The following is a 16,745-nucleotide window of genomic DNA, read 5'->3' on the forward strand; positions in this document are numbered from 1 at the left end:
TAAAAGTGCACCATGTCCAACCTATACCACGCAACTTCGGGCCACATCCGCTTTTGCCTGCTAAAGCACCGAAACTGGAAGCACAACATTGGGAGTATATGGACACTGACAAATAAGACCCGTTGAAAGAATATAGAATAACTAAGGAATGACACCCTGGTAAAGTATGGTAGAACTGCGCTGTACCCCCCTGGTATAATATAGTAGAACCGCACCAAACCCCCTGATATAATATAGTAGAACCGCGCTATACCCCCTGGAAAAATATACAAAAACCGCACACCCTGTCTAGTTATTATTATTTTTTTTTCAGTCAATTTTTATGGCTCACTTTTGACAAGGAAAAAAACATAGTTGGAACATGAAATTTTCACAACTGTTAAATACCCTCCCAAAGTTGTTTCTAATATAAAAAAAAATTGCCTAGGTTCTAAGGGGTGGTTTTTAGGGGGGTAAAACTGTCATTTTTTGTTAATTTTGGTTTTCGGCACTTTTCAGAGATGAAAAAATGTAAAAGAAATCTGATATATTTATGGATGATGGATACATGACATATACAATGCTAAGTAACAAAATTTTAAACATTAGCCCTGAACTGTTTATCCGGGGGGTCAAAATGCACAACACTTTAGGAAATTTCAATGATATATTTACACTAGAAGGAAATGACATAAAAATCTGAAAATTTCACAAATGTTAGAGAACCATTTAAAGCTGATGTTAAAATAAACATTTTACCTCTTGAAAATAGGGGAGTATTTTAGGGGGGTAAAATTAAAATTCGGCCGTTTTTGTGTTTGGAGGTGTCTAAAAAACTAAAGAAAACATTGTAAAACAGTTTTCAATTATAAAGACAAATTATAGGTTGCTTCACAGGAAAATTTTGACCTTCAACTCAAAATAATTAACCCATGGGGGAAAATATTTAACCAAAAATATAGAAATTAAAGTGATTTTTTGATGGAATAAAAATTGCAAACAAAGTGGTGTACACTGCCTGGCAGATTTTTTATTTAAACTTGCGGCGGTAAAATATGTTGTTTTGTAAAAGCAATAAGTTAATTTCCTAAGAGAAGCCTCTTTCTAAAAGGCAAGTCGCACGCGCTTAGTTTCACTGAGACGAGACACTTTGCACGATGAATGTTGCACGCGCTGGACAAAATAAGCACAGCAGGGAGCCATCCGCTCGCGGCCAGAATAAAGCAAGCGATATGAACAAATTCTGTATTGAAGGTTTTCTGCCGCTAGATTAGAGTAGATAGCTGTAAAGAACTAAATCGAACACATCACACTATTGATTTTTGTCCCCAATTAGAGGCGTATAGGGGTGCAAGAAAAAATTGTCAAATATTTTTCAATTGTAAAGACAAGTTATAGGTTTGCTTCGCAGCCAAATTTATATTAAGACCACTGGCAATCAATCTTGTAAAAGTGCACCATGTCCAACCTATAACACGCAACTTCGGGCCACATCCGCTTTTGCCTGCTAAAGCACCGAAACTGGAAGCACAACATTGGGAGTATATGGACACTGACAAATAAGACCCGTTGAAAGAATATAGAATCACCAAGGAATAACACCCTGGTAAAGTATAGTGGAACTGCGCTATAACCCCCCTGGTATAATATATTAGAACCGCGCTATAACCCCCTAGCAAAATATACAAAAACTGCACACCCTGTCTAGTTTATTTTGTTTTTAATTGTTAAAATGGAGTTACTACTAAAGGTATTTAATGTAGAATATCGGATACCAACTAAATTTGCTGGTTATATCAGGCAAATCTAAATTTTATGTGAGTGGCCAGTTTCCAATAAGGTTCATGTTAGTGACAAAACAAATTTAGTGCTTGCTTTAAATATTGCCATGGAGTGCGGCGTTAGCGTTAAAATCTAGTTAAATTCTTCAGCTCAGCAGTTTTGGATGTGGAATGCAAGTAGTTTTAGGTGGGTTAGGTACTCTTTACTAAGCCATAATGATTTAGTTTGGGGTAAATAGAAGCCATGTAAAATCGCTGTGAAATAATGTGTTTAGCTGCAAAAAGTCACTGAACACAACATTTTTGTCGCTCCACAGTTTTTGTTATAGTCCTTATACCACTGTACAACTTTAAGAATCACTTTAAATATTAAAGCCTTACAAATTTATGCATAAAATGTATACCATTCATGCTAATTTTTGCATTAACTTCATTACAGCCCTGTAGCCAAGTTTAAGCTACCGAACAATTTCTCCTACGCAATACTCAAAGGTTCAAGCTTTAAATTCAAAAGACCTCAGAGAGTTCACGATTTACCTGCTTTGATTTTGAAAGGAAATTTGCATGTTTTTTTATAACAGGGAGTCGAAGCGAAACCGAACCGGCACTTTATGAACCGGTTTTGGGCCAATTTTTTTCGAACCGTAACAGAACCCGAACCGTTTTTTGTAAGATTATAAGGACACGTACCCGAACCTTAACCAAATCCAAACCTGTCAAAAAAATCAGTTCACTCCAACATGACGTTACAACATGTATTTTACTGGGTTAAGTTATGCCAGGTTCGAAATTGTATGAAAAAATGATAAATAATTGATTAAATAAAACAATGATTTTTTATTTGTTGGATAACTCAGTAATGAGATGATGTTTTTTCAATACGTTATGTAACTTAATAAAATTGACTTACAATTCAAAGATTATTCTCTACAATATTAACCAACATTTTAAGATTTAACGGAACTTATCCGAACCGGAACTTTACTAACCGGTTTTGAAATACTGATGGTCGAACCAGAACTTTTAAATTAATCGAAACCGAACCAGATTTCGAACCCAAAAAGTCAAACAGTTCGACTACCTCCTCAATAATATTTATTTTCCCCACAAAAAATTCTCATGAAACCTACTTCACTAGATAAGAGTTTGTCCAAAACTAACCTAACCCAGTACCGCCTAAATTCAAAGCGTGTGGTTAGGACTAAAATTAAAAACAAAAAATGCAACAGCCAATGAAAGACTCTTGGGCGCTGGTCTAGAATCCTACCACTTTTTATTTATTTTTTTTAGCACTAGAAGGTACAGTAGCAAAATTTAGTTTTTTAAATGTAAAATCCAAAGGTAACAACAAAGCTGGTTAGGCTAATTTTGTACAGGGGGTTCTTATCTTGCAAGTGGCGACACCTGGCGTATTTTATTGAAGGTTCACGGTCATATATGTTTGCATTATTTTGCCCGAAAATTGAGAATTGTGTAGTTGCCCTTGTGCTGGGTCTACCCTAATGATAAACAAATCGTCAGAAAGAGCCAACCCTCTTCTGCACAGCGAGAGCAAAAATAAACCCCTATATACATGGTGCGACGCCTAGCGGAACTCTTAGCGTACCCTATATTATAAATCTCTTGCCACTAGGTGACAGCACAGAAACTCTGGTCGAGTCTTGGGGTAGCCTTATTCTATTCTTAAAACGTAACTATAAGTGCTTAGTGCGTTAGCCTTTCTTTACAGAGTCGATTCTTTGGGTGTAATTTTGATGAAATATCTACGGCCGCCTAGCATACGAAATTGCATTGACGTGCGCAAGTCTAGAATCCTACCACAATATTTCGGCTTTTTGCCCGAATTTAGAATTGTGTAGCTGCCCTTGTGCTGGGTCTACCCTAATGATAAACACACCGTCAGAAAGAGCCAACCATCTTCTGTACAGCGAGAGCAAAAATAAACCCCTATATGCATGGTGCGACGCCTAGCGGAACTCTTAGCGTACCCTATATTATAAATCTCTTGCCACTAGGTGGCAGCACAGAAACTCTGGTCGAGTCTTGGGGTAGCCTTATTCTATTCTTAAAACGTAACTATAAGTGCTTAGTGCATTAGCCTTTCTTTAAAGAGTCGAGTCTTTGGGGGTAATTTTGATGAAATAGCTACGGCCGCCTAGCATAAGAAATTGCATTGACGTGCGCAAGTCTAGAATCCTACCACAATATTTCGGCTTTTTGCCCGAATTTAGATTTGTGTAGTTGCCCTTATGCTGGGTCTACCCTAATGATAAACACACCGTCAGAAAGAGCCAACCCTCTTCTGTACAGCGAGAGCAAAAAAAACCCTTATATGCATGGTGCGACGCCTAGCGGAACTCTTAGCGTACCCTATATCATAAAATACTTGCCACTAGGTGGCAGCACAGAAACTCCGATCGAGTCTTGAGGTAGCCTTATTCTATTCCTAAAACGTAATTATGAGTGCTTAGTGCATTAGCCATTCTTTATAAAGTCCATTCTTTGAGGGTAATTTTGCTGGAATATATACGGCCGCCTAGCATACGAAATTGCATTGACGTGCGCAAAGACCATCTGCATTTTTATGTTTGACACTGATGTATTTGATTAAAACAGTTGCTGGACCAATCGCGCATACTGGTCATAGAGGTCCTCGGACTGATATAGCCAATTGAGAGAAGCGTGGTCAGTCCGCAAAGTAAAACCTTGTCTTAGGAGATAGCAGCGAAATAACTTGGTGGCATAAACGACCGCTAATAATTTTTTGCGCCTGGTGGAATAATTTCGTCCTGATTTAGTTCTGCTGCCATAGGCTATGACATGTTCTTTTCCCTCTTTCCATTGCGCTAACACACATCCAATGGCAAAATAAGACGCCGTTCTATGCCATTCAAAACAATACGCATTAGTCGCTGGAAACCAGCAGCGGAATTGCAAAGACCCATTGGCATCACATTGAACTCGAACATACCCATGTGGCTCGCGAAAGCGGTCCTTTTCGCGGGAAGTCTTATCCATAGGAATTTGCCAATACGCAGATTTTAAATAGTGTAGGCTACTAAAATAGGTGGAGTTAAATAAAATATCGAGGCTTCGGTCTACTGTAGCTGTTTTTCTTTGTCACCTCATTTAGGCCCCTATAATCAATGCAAAAACGAGTTTCATCTGATTTTACCTCACGAGTACTAGCGGTCCGTATGCCCAGTAGCACCCATGGAAGTTGATCAACCCAGTTGAGTCCTTTAAGGCGAGCCATCAACGCAGACTTTAGATGGCGTTGGAATCTCTCGACGAGTCCATTTGACTAGGGATGATAAGAAGTGGTACAATAAATTTTCACACCGAGCGTGTTAATTATACTTGACTATAGTTGTGAAGTGAACTGGTGGCGCCAAGATCTGATGTAATGTCCGCGGGGACACCGAAGCGGCTTACCCAGTTGCTAATAATACACGTGTACAAGTAACGGTCGTTGCGTCTGGCATCAGAACAACTTCCGGCGAACGTTTAAATCTATCCACCATTGTTAATAGAAAGCTGTAAACTTGACATGAAGGCAGGGAACCAACAATATATATGTTCACATTATCGAAAGGCTTACCTGGATCTGCGTACCTTACCAGCGGAGCTGCATTGCTTAGCCCACCAACCGACTTCTTTGTGGAGGCCGTGCCGAACATATTTTGAGGATATGATTTTTCTAGTGGTCCGAATAGACGAGTGCGATAAGCCATGTTTGACGTCAAAAAGTTTGCGCTGACAAGGTTGTAGTATAATGGGACGATGATATCCGGTGGACGTATCACATAATAAAACAACTCTTGACGAGCCAAGCGGAATCTGTTCGATATATAGTCCATAGATAGCTGTTGTGTAAGCTTCAACTTCCGCACATTGTTGTGCCGCACCTAAAGATGCGTAATCGATGTTAAGTACATCATTTTGACGAAGATTTATGGATGACAAGCGAGAAAGTGAATCGGACGCACAGTTGTTTTTACAAATATGCTGTACATCCGTAGTAAACTCAGCAATTTCAGAAATATGTCGCTGTTGCCGCGCAAACCATGGATAAGATGCTTTTGCAAACGCGAAGGTTAAAGGTTTGTGGCCGGTAAATGCGGTAAACCTACGCCCTTCTAAAAAGTACCGAAAATTTTGGACCGCCTGGTTAAGGGCAAGTATAGTTCCCTGTCGAACATGCTGTACCTCGTTTCTGGTGGCCGCAAATAACGACTGAAAATGCTAACGGTTTCCAAACACCATCAATTTACTGTTCCAAAACGCCGCCAATAGCTTTATCCGAAGCATCCACTCCATCCGTTTGATGGTGGATGGTACAGGACATTATCTGATGAATTACTTGAAACAGGTAATATGTAACATATCCAATTATTTTGGCTTTCACCTGCAATAAGGGGGGCTGTGAGGATGGAGAGAATGTAAAATAGAGTAAATAACAATTAAACTTCTATGTAATAAGACAGTGTATGTACGTTATCTACATGAAGTCTATTTATCATGAAATCTATTTTAGTGAATTTAATGTTATGGTAATAAATAAAGAGGCAAGGTCATATAAAAAAGTTTCAACTATTGTATGTGTCCGTTGAACATTGCACTTTTGCCAAAAACAACTTGCTCGCCCAAATTCGCTCACGCCCCTCCACGGTGCTTTCGCAATTGCGGTTTCAAACCACCCTTCCCACGAGTACCTATTGATGCCTCACAATTTTATCATTTTATTTATGAGTGGCTCCTAGTGTTACTTTTCAGTTTTGGTTGGAGAGTTGTCAAGCAAATGTTTTAACAGATAATTTTTCCAGCAGGTGTTACGAGATATTTTTTGGGGGGTGGGTTGCTAGGGTTAGGTGTGGGGGGTAAATAATAATAAATGAATATTATCCAGCTGGTGCTGGGAGTTATTTTTTGGGGGTACAAATTTCTTAAGAGGGACAAAACCGTTTTTTAACACATCTGATTAATTTACTTTAGATGCTGGGAGATATTTTTTGGTTTCCCCTTCTAGCAAACTCCCCCTTTGGCATCAGTCAATTTATGGTAAAAAGGCCGGATAATTTTTGGTCTAATTGTTTTTGGCGCTGGTCTAGAATCCCAACACATTTTCTTCCCTGTTTTGACCTTCATGCGCTACAGGGTTACTTAAGGTCAACTTTATGCCAATATTCAGCAAGGTTATGAACAGCATAATTGTTAACTATTGGTTATGGCAGGAGCGGGCAACTTCTCCAGTGTCAGTGGGCTGGATTCCTGAATCGATACATTAATAGTGTATTTATCCAACTATACAAGGAATAAATAATAGTTTGTTGTACTCTTTAAACCTGGCAACAGGTTCATTGCACAGCAAACATACCACTTTTTTGCCGAATTGAGTGAAATGAGCCTATTTAGGCATTCTATCCTATAAATTTGCGACACTCCTTGTTAATTTTACATTTCTTGGCAAAACCCCAAGGCATAATATGTATTGTAAATTCTAAATCTAATTTTAACTCTAAACAAAAAAACAAAGAGCCAAAAGAATAACTAACAGTCACTATTATTTGTAGTAAGCAAGTAGTAGGGATTCCGACAGAGTGTTGCTGCGGGCCACATTATCATGTAAGACCGGAAACTTTCGGTGGGTCGTTCAAAATCCCGTCACGGTCCCGGTCCACACTGTATTCAGTAATAGGAACATCTTATCTGTGTTCACTAAACATGAAAGAAATGATTTAAAGAGAAATTACAAAGCAATAAGGACAAAATAGAAACAACCATACAACAACAAATTATTTAGCCTAGAAATTCTTAATATTTGGTTGCCAACAGAATTCATGTGAAACATGTTAAAGTAATTAAATGAAAACAAATCCATATGGATTTAATTTAGCCTAATGCTACCTAACTAAAATGTATGATAATCTAAAAAAACTAATGAAGACCTAAAATGAAAACAAAATCCCAGTGATATTAACCTTTGAACTACCTAATTTCATTTTAGATATCCTGAAGATAGAAAGACTGTTTTTAATTGCTGACAATTCCAAGTTAATTTTAGCAATAAACACAGTATGTGTAAAAAATACTACGATTAAGTTTAGTCTAGTAATATTAAATGTGGACCATAACCTATTTATCTGTAAAAAGATATGCTGCCTTTGTGGGTGGTGAAATCGTAGACTTCTGGATTTAAGCTATTTGGTAGTTAACTTGATCAGGAATTCGGTTATGGGTTGTTTAAATTCCTTGCTTTTTGGCAAAATTCCCTTAAAAGTTTACCCAAAAATTATTTACTTTGTAATGTATTAAACCCAGTTAGAAGGTGCTTTTATCCCAAAGACTGGTTTTAGCCTATATAAATGTATTTTGTTGATATATTGGGCTTTTTAAATATAAGAATAATCTGCTTATTGGTTGCATTAAATAAACTCCTTTAAAACGCAAATTTTGATTCCTAGTATGTTTTAATTATATATCTTCCTACCGTCGGGGTGGGTTAATCATAAACACAAAAAACAAAACAAAACAAAAACAGGGTTTTGCCAATATAGTGAGTTCAATGGCACAGCACACTTATCAACTTTTCACCAATTCAGTTTGTTGAAAGACCTTATTTTACCTAATCTGATACAACCGGCTTGATTATTTATGATTTGAACTGTGCTTATATCAGGTATAGACTATATCGGTCCAACCGATAATAGGGAACTGAGCGATCAGTCAAATTTTTTTTTGCTTAAGTGAATAGCACTTGTATTGGGGAGTGGGCAAGTGCAAAATAATAAACATTACAATCAAAACAATATTTTAATTTGCTAGGATGGTGGTTAGCATGGCCTTTTTTCTGTTCCAGTATGTTACTTTTTTTATTTTAGTTCACCAGAACTCCCCACTCCCCCCCCCCCCCCTCTACCCCTTTTTCCTTTAACACTACAAAATCGTTTGTACTTAGCTTTGGTTTTTCCATGGTTTGGTTTTTCTCTTTCCATGGAGCCTTTTAGAGAAGGTATATTCTGCATAAAAGACTTTTTTTTATTTTTTATTAAATTATTGACAACCTTTAAAGGTATTGGCTAGGCCATCATTATTTAACAAACTATCAATCACTGTTTAACTTTTTTGAAATATAAGTTATTATAATGTTGTGATATAAAGTCAATATTCAAAATACAATTTAAGCTTGCAGATAGTTGAAAAAATGTGAGAAAAAATGTGGACAAACTCTGTATATCAATGCACAATTGTTTTTTGCTGTTTAGGCAAAAAATCCTAAAATAAATTTAGGCTTACGGACCTATTTTTGGCTAAAAAATGTTAAATGGTGTCCGTTTTTCTTTACTGACGACTGCAATACATGTGTCCCCTAGGGAGGTTTGAAGTAAAATCCCAAAGGTTTCTTGAACTTTAGGCTTCAAATTTAAAATAACGAATCCAGAATAGCAACCCTAATAGATTTTATTAAATTATTTCACTTTTGTTTGGGGGAGGGATTAAGCACCGAAATCAACAACGCTATTTAAAAATTCATGATCTCCCAAAACACCAGTTCATTAATGTAACGACCCTCAGTTCATTGCACATTTTGCATTTCTCACTGTAGACCACCAGAGGTTCCCAATGTGGGCAGTACCGTCCCCTTGTGACCGTTAGCGAGTTACAAATCGAGGCGCTGAACGCACATAAGGGGGCGTTACGTGAAAGTACTTTCTGCAAAATTTTCTGAACTGTTTATGTAAAAATTGTAGCGAATTGCACTGTAATATATACTGCAAGAAGAATATGATAAGCGCATCAAAAAAATTCGATCACAGGAGTATAAGATTACATTTTAACCCAACAATTTTCTGTTGAAGCTGCACATGCCCCGACAGAGTTTCAATTGGAAATGATTAATTTACAGTGCCACAAGTTTATTGCAGGCAGTGCTTTAAAACCCGTAGGATGGTACGCACTTGTGCGGATGAAAAAAATTGTAAGGTAGGATGACAAACTTGGTACGGATGAATGTGCGGGTGAGAATAGTGCATGTTATTATTTTTAATTGTGTGTGATACAGTAATCAAATAAAACTGGTTTAATAAACAAATCTTTTCATTATTATTTCACAAATAGGAAAACTAAAGGTTGCAAACTTAGCGTCCTTGTTTCGTGCGGATGAAAATTTTCCAAAATAAAACAGGGCGGATGGTTCAGTTAAAGGCTAAAAAGGACTGATTACAAGCATATTCAGCAATATACCACTAATTGATTTTTAGCAGGAGTATGTCCTCGCAAGCAGCATGGTGTAAACAATGGTAATCTGATCACTGACAATCTAGTTCCGAAATGTTCATTTTTTTAATTAAAAAGAGGGTTACCAGAATGCCCAGTTTGGTGCTAATCAGTGTTCATTTATTAAGAAAAGTTAAATGTCTTATAATTAGTAAGTAACGAAGACAAGTAAACGCTTTTATTTATCTTTACAACAAAACACTGGTTAAAAGGTTAAGCAGGCCTGCCTAGGAAATGCATTTTTGGAAATTGGAATTTTTTTCGGTTTGTAATATTTGAAGATTAGCTGATGATGCAAAAAATGACTACGTTTTCACAAAAATAATTTGCATTTGCATCAAGCGTACGTTAGTGTCTTTCTGGTTCTGCAGGATAAATTGTTAATGTATGTATGCTCGTTCAGCTTTGATATTTAGGTGAAAAGTTGTTAATATATGTGTATGCTCATAGCCCTGCTCAGTGGTTCCTTGGGGTGAAGCGAGCACAAATGGCCCCGGGTGAGTGCTGATTGACATCCACTCGCCCGACTGGCGAGTGGCTTTGACGAAAATTTTAATTAGTTGGTGTAGGACAACTTGTTTGTTTTAAGCACCACTACTAAGCGAAATATTACTTAGCACCAGTTATTTCCTTAAATACTAAGGCACAAATACATTCAACAAAACACAATTAAAAATAACAGAAGTAACGTTTGAGGCTCGTAATAAAGACTCTTTGACCAGTTTAAAAAAATCGTTTACGGGCAAACAATCAAAGACGACATTGCTGCATTGGTAAACAGTTAAAAGTTGTTCATTTTCAAATGTTTTTTAACCCGGTCGTTGGACTTGTAATGTACCCAGCGATACAATAAGAATTTTAGTTTACTGTATTTATTGAATTGTTCGTATAAGAAAATTATAGGCAATGGCTGCAGTTTTTGGTAACAGTAAGTTCTAATAATATTTGTAAGCAGTGTTTTTTAGGATGTTTCTAGGGACCGAAACAGCCCACTGAACACCATGATATTTTAACATATCGCCTACTTGTGCAACTATAGCTAAAAATTAGAAATTAGTCTACGTAAGTAAACAAGTCAAAGCTTAAAAAATATATATAACTGTCTGTAAATCTTAGATACAATCGCAACCATTGTAAACGCCCTTGGAAAATTGAAACAACCCACTATAGGGCGTACAATTATTTAGTCATTATTTGCTGTTCAAACCAGTAACTATAGTGTTTAAAGAGCGCGAGGATTTTAGAACAATAGAAAACAAGCAGGCCGAGTTAACCTATATAAATGCAAGTTTATAGTTTGATTATGCCCAGTTTCAGCTGATAGGAATAAACGAATACTGAACGAAAATTTGGGGTTTAAAGAACGCTTACAGAACAACATAGGGGTTGAACAGGTTATCAAAGGTTAAGAACCACTGGCCTAGCTGGTTGTGTTGTTAGTTTAGAAAATTTATTTAAAAAGTAATGACTAAAAATTATTTAAAAGTTATGACTTTTGCAATGTAAAAAAAATTCACAGGTTTCGCTTAAAACATTTTTCAATGACAATTACTTGAACAGGTAATATGTAACATATCCAATTATTTTGGCTTTCACCTGCAATAAAGGGGGCTGCGAGGATGGAGAGAATGTAAAATAGAGTAAATAACAATTAAACTTCTATGTAATAAGACAGTGTATGTACGTTATCTACATGAAGTCTATTTATCATGAAATCTATTTTAGTGAATTTAATGTTATGGTAATAAATAAAGAGGCAAGGTCATATAAAAAAGTTTCAACTATCGTATGTGTCCGTTGAACATTGCACTTTTGCCAAAAACAACTTGCTCGCCCAAATTCGCTCACGCCCCTCCACGGTGCTTTCGCAATTGCGGTTTCAAACCACCCTTCCCACGAGTACCTATTGATGCCTCACAATTTTATCATTTTATTTATGAGTGGCTCCTAGTGTTACTTTTCAGTTTTGGTTGGAGAGTTGTCAAGCAAATTTTTTAACAGATAATTTTTCCAGCAGGTGTTACGAGATATTTTTTGGGGGGTGGGTTGCTAGGGTTAGGTGTGGGGGGTAAATAATAATAAATGAATATTATCCAGCTGGTGCTGGGAGTTATTTTTTGGGGGTACAAATTTCTTAAGAGGGACAAAACCGTTTTTTAACACTGATTAATTTACTTTAGATGCTGGGAGATATTTTTTGGTTTCCCCTTCTAGCAAACTCCCTCTTTGGCATCAGTCAATTTATGGTAAAAAGGCCGGATAATTTTTGGTCTAATTGTTTTTGGCGCTGGTCTAGAATGCCAACACATTTTCTTCCCTGTTTTGACCTTCATGCGCTGCAGGGTTACTTAAGGTCAACTTTATGCCAATATCCAGCAAGGTTATGAACAGCATAATTGTTAACTATTGGTTATGGCAGGAGCGGGCAACTTCTCCAGTGTCAGTGGGCTGGATTCCTGAATCGATACATTAATAGTGTATTTATCCAACTATACAAGGAATAAATAATAGTTTGTTGTACTCTTTAAACCTGGCAACAGTTTCATTGCACAGCAAACATACCACTTTTTTGCCGAATTGAGTGAAATGAGCCTATTTAGGCATTCTATCCTATAAATTTGCGACACTCCTTGTTAATTTTACATTTCTTGGCAAAACCCAAGGCATAATATGTATTGTAAATTCTAAATCTAATTTTAACTCTAAACAAAAAAACAAAGAGCCAAAGAATAACTAACAGTCACTATTATTTGTAGTAAGCAAGTAGTAGGGATTCCGACAGAGTGTTGCCGCGGGCCACATTATCATGTAAGACCGGAAACTTTCGGTGGGTCGCTCAAAATCCCGTCACGGTCCCGGTCCACACTGTATTCAGTAATAGGAACATCTTATCTGTGTTCCCTAAACATGAAAGAAATGATTTAAAGAGAAATTACAAAGCAACAAGGACAAAATAGAAACAACCATACAACAACAAATTATTTAGCCTAGAAATTCTTAATATTTGGTTGCCAACAGAATTCATGTGAAACATGTTAAAGTAATTAAATGAAAACAAATCCATATGGATTTAATTTAGCCTAATGCTACCTAACTAAAATGTATGATAATCTAAAAAAACTAATGAAGACCTAAAATGAAAACAAAATCCCAGTGATATTAACCTTTGAACTACCTAATTTCATTTTAGATATCCTAAAGATAGCAAGACTGTTTTTAATTGCTGAGAATTCCAAGTTAATTTTAGCAATAAACACAGTATGTGTAAAAAATACTACGATTAAGTTTAGTCTAGTAATATTAAATGTAGACCATAACCTATTTATCTGTAAAAAGATATGCTGCCTTTGTGGGTGGTGAAATCGTAAACTTCTGGATTTAAGCTATTTGGTAGTTAACTTGATCAGGAATTCGGTTATGGGTTGTTTAAATTCCTTGCTTTTTGGCAAAATTCCCTTAAAAGTTTACCCAAAAATTATTTACTTTGTAATGTATTAAACCCAGTTAGAAGGTGCTTTTATCCCAAAGACTGGTTTTAGCCTATATAAATGTATTTTGTTGATATATTGGGCTTTTTAAATATAAGAATAATCTGCTTATTGGTTGCATTAAATAAACTCCTTTAAAACGCAAATTTTGATTCCTAGTATGTTTTAATTATATATCTTCCTACCGTCGGGGTGGGTTAATCATAAACACAAAAAACAAAACAAAAACAGGGTTTTGCCAATATAGTGAGTTCAATGGCACAGCACACTTATCAACTTTTCACCAATTCAGTTTGTTGAAAGACCTTATTTTACCTAATCTGATACAACCGGCTTGATTATTTATGATTTGAACTGTGCTTATATCAGGTATAGACTATATCGGTCCAACCGATAATAGGGAACTGAGCGATCAGTCAAATTTTTTTTTGCTTAAGTGAATAGCACTTGTATTGGGGAGTGGGCAAGTGCAAAATAATAAACATTACAATCAAAACAATATTTTAATTTGCTAGGATGGTGGTTAGCATGGCCTTTTTTCTGTTCCAGTATGTTACTTTTTTTATTTTAGTTCACCAGAACTCCCCACTCCCCCCCCCCCCCCTCTACCCCTTTTTCCTTTAACACTACAAAATCGTTTGTACTTAGCTTTGGTTTTTCCATGGTTTGGTTTTTCTCTTTCCATGGAGCCTTTTAGAGAAGGTATATTCTGCATAAAAGACTTTTTTTTATTTTTTATTAAATTATTGACAACCTTTAAAGGTATTGGCTAGGCCATCATTATTTAACAAACTATCAATCACTGTTTAACTTTTTTGAAATATAAGTTATTATAATGTTGTGATATAAAGTCAATATTCAAAATACAATTTAAGCTTGCAGATAGTTGAAAAAATGTGAGAAAAAATGTGGACAAACTCTGTATATCAATGCACAATTGTTTTTTGCTGTTTAGGCAAAAAATCCTAAAATAAATTTAGGCTTACGGACCTATTTTTGGCTAAAAAATGTTAAATGGTGTCCGTTTTTCTTTACTGACGACTGCAATACATGTGTCCCCTAGGGAGGTTTGAAGTAAAATCCCAAAGGTTTCTTGAACTTTAGGCTTCAAATTTAAAATAACGAATCCAGAATAGCAACCCTAATAGATTTTATTAAATTATTTCACTTTTGTTTGGGGGAGGGATTAAGCACCGAAATCAACAACGCTATTTAAAAATTCATGATCTCCCAAAACACCAGTTCATTAATGTAACGACCCTCAGTTCATTGCACATTTTGCATTTCTCACTGTAGACCACCAGAGGTTCCCAATGTGGGCAGTACCGTCCCCTTGTGACCGTTAGCGAGTTACAAATCGAGGCGCTGAACGCACATAAGGGGGCGTTACGTGAAAGTACTTTCTGCAAAATTTTCTGAACTGTTTATGTAAAAATTGTAGCGAATGGCACTGTAATATATACTGCAAGAAGAATATGATAAGCGCATCAAAAAAATTCGATCACAGGAGTATAAGATTACATTTTAACCCAACAATTTTCTGTTGAAGCTGCACATGCCCCGACAGAGTTTCAATTGGAAATGATTAATTTACAGTGCCACAAGTTTATTGCAGGCAGTGCTTTAAAACCCGTAGGATGGTACGCACTTGTGCGGATGAAAAAAATTGTAAGGTAGGATGACAAACTTGGTACGGATGAATGTGCGGGTGAGAATAGTGCATGTTATTATTTTTAATTGTGTGTGATACAGTAATCAAATAAAACTGGTTTAATAAACAAATCTTTTCATTATTATTTCACAAATAGGAAAACTAAAGGTTGCAAACTTAGCGTCCTTGTTTCGTGCGGATGAAAATTTTCCAAAATAAAACAGGGCGGATGGTTCAGTTAAAGGCTAAAAAGGACTGATTACAAGCATATTCAGCAATATACCACTAATTGATTTTTAGCAGGAGTATGTCCTCGCAAGCAGCATGGTGTAAACAATGGTAATCTGATCACTGACAATCTAGTTCCGAAATGTTCATTTTTTTAATTAAAAAGAGGGTTACCAGAATGCCCAGTTTGGTGCTAATCAGTGTTCATTTATTAAGAAAAGTTAAATGTCTTATAATTAGTAAGTAACGAAGACAAGTAAACGCTTTTATTTATCTTTACAACAAAACACTGGTTAAAAGGTTAAGCAGGCCTGCCTAGGAAATGCATTTTTGGAAATTGGAATTTTTTTCGGTTTGTAATATTTGAAGATTAGCTGATGATGCAAAAAATGACTACGTTTTCACAAAAATAATTTGCATTTGCATCAAGCGTACGTTAGTGTCTTTCTGGTTCTGCAGGATAAATTGTTAATGTATGTATGCTCGTTCAGCTTTGATATTTAGGTGAAAAGTTGTTAATATATGTGTATGCTCATAGCCCTGCTCAGTGGTTCCTTGGGGTGAAGCGAGCACAAATGGCCCCGGGTGAGTGCTGATTGACATCCACTCGCCCGACTGGCGAGTGGCTTTGACGAAAATTTTAATTAGTTGGTGTAGGACAACTTGTTTGTTTTAAGCACCACTACTAAGCGAAATATTACTTAGCACCAGTTATTTCCTTAAATACTAAGGCACAAATACATTCAACAAAACACAATTAAAAATAACAGAAGTAACGTTTGAGGCTCGTAATAAAGACTCTTTGACCAGTTTAAAAAAATCGTTTACGGGCAAACAATCAAAGACGACATTGCTGCATTGGTAAACAGTTAAAAGTTGTTCATTTTCAAATGTTTTTTAACCCGGTCGTTGGACTTGTAATGTACCCAGCGATACAATAAGAATTTTAGTTTACTGTATTTATTGAATTGTTCGTATAAGAAAATTATAGGCAATGGCTGCAGTTTTTGGTAACAGTAAGTTCTAATAATATTTGTAAGCAGTGTTTTTTAGGATGTTTCTAGGGACCGAAACAGCCCACTGAACACCATGATATTTTAACATATCGCCTACTTGTGCAACTATAGCTAAAAATTAGAAATTAGTCTACGTAAGTAAACAAGTCAAAGCTTAAAAAATATATATAACTGTCTGTAAATCTTAGATACAATCGCAACCATTGTAAACGCCCTTGGAAAATTGAAACAACCCACTATAGGGCGTACAATTATTTAGTCATTATTTGCTGTTCAAACCAGTAACTATAGTGTTTAAAGAGCGCGAGGATTTTAGAACAATAGA

At 36.2% G+C, this 16,745-nt stretch overlaps 1 protein-coding gene across 4 annotated transcripts in view; it reads right to left on the minus strand.

Moving 5' to 3' along the window:
- Positions 1-12,841, minus strand: part of LOC146160335 (uncharacterized) — a 36,187-nt gene extending 23,346 nt beyond the window's left edge. For 2 of the 4 annotated variants that reach the window (XM_083384238.1, XM_083384240.1), the window contains exons 1-3: positions 7,316-7,436; positions 5,376-5,668; positions 4,936-5,064 (exon numbers count right to left, since the gene is read on the minus strand). In XM_083384238.1, the coding sequence (XP_083240364.1) occupies positions 4,936-5,064; positions 5,376-5,668; positions 7,316-7,385 (492 nt within the window). In that variant the 5' untranslated portion in view covers positions 7,386-7,436. Of the gene's footprint in view, positions 1-4,935; positions 5,065-5,361; positions 5,669-7,315; positions 7,437-12,775 lie in introns of those variants that run through there. The other 2 variants (XM_083384239.1, XM_083384241.1) reach the window with 2 other exon arrangements.
- Positions 12,842-16,745: the final 3,904 nt, after the last annotated feature.

Source organism: Ascidiella aspersa, chromosome 3 (assembly GCF_963924565.1).
Source record: "Ascidiella aspersa chromosome 3, kaAscAspe10.2, whole genome shotgun sequence".
NCBI classification, from domain to species: domain Eukaryota; kingdom Metazoa; phylum Chordata; class Ascidiacea; order Phlebobranchia; family Ascidiidae; genus Ascidiella; species Ascidiella aspersa.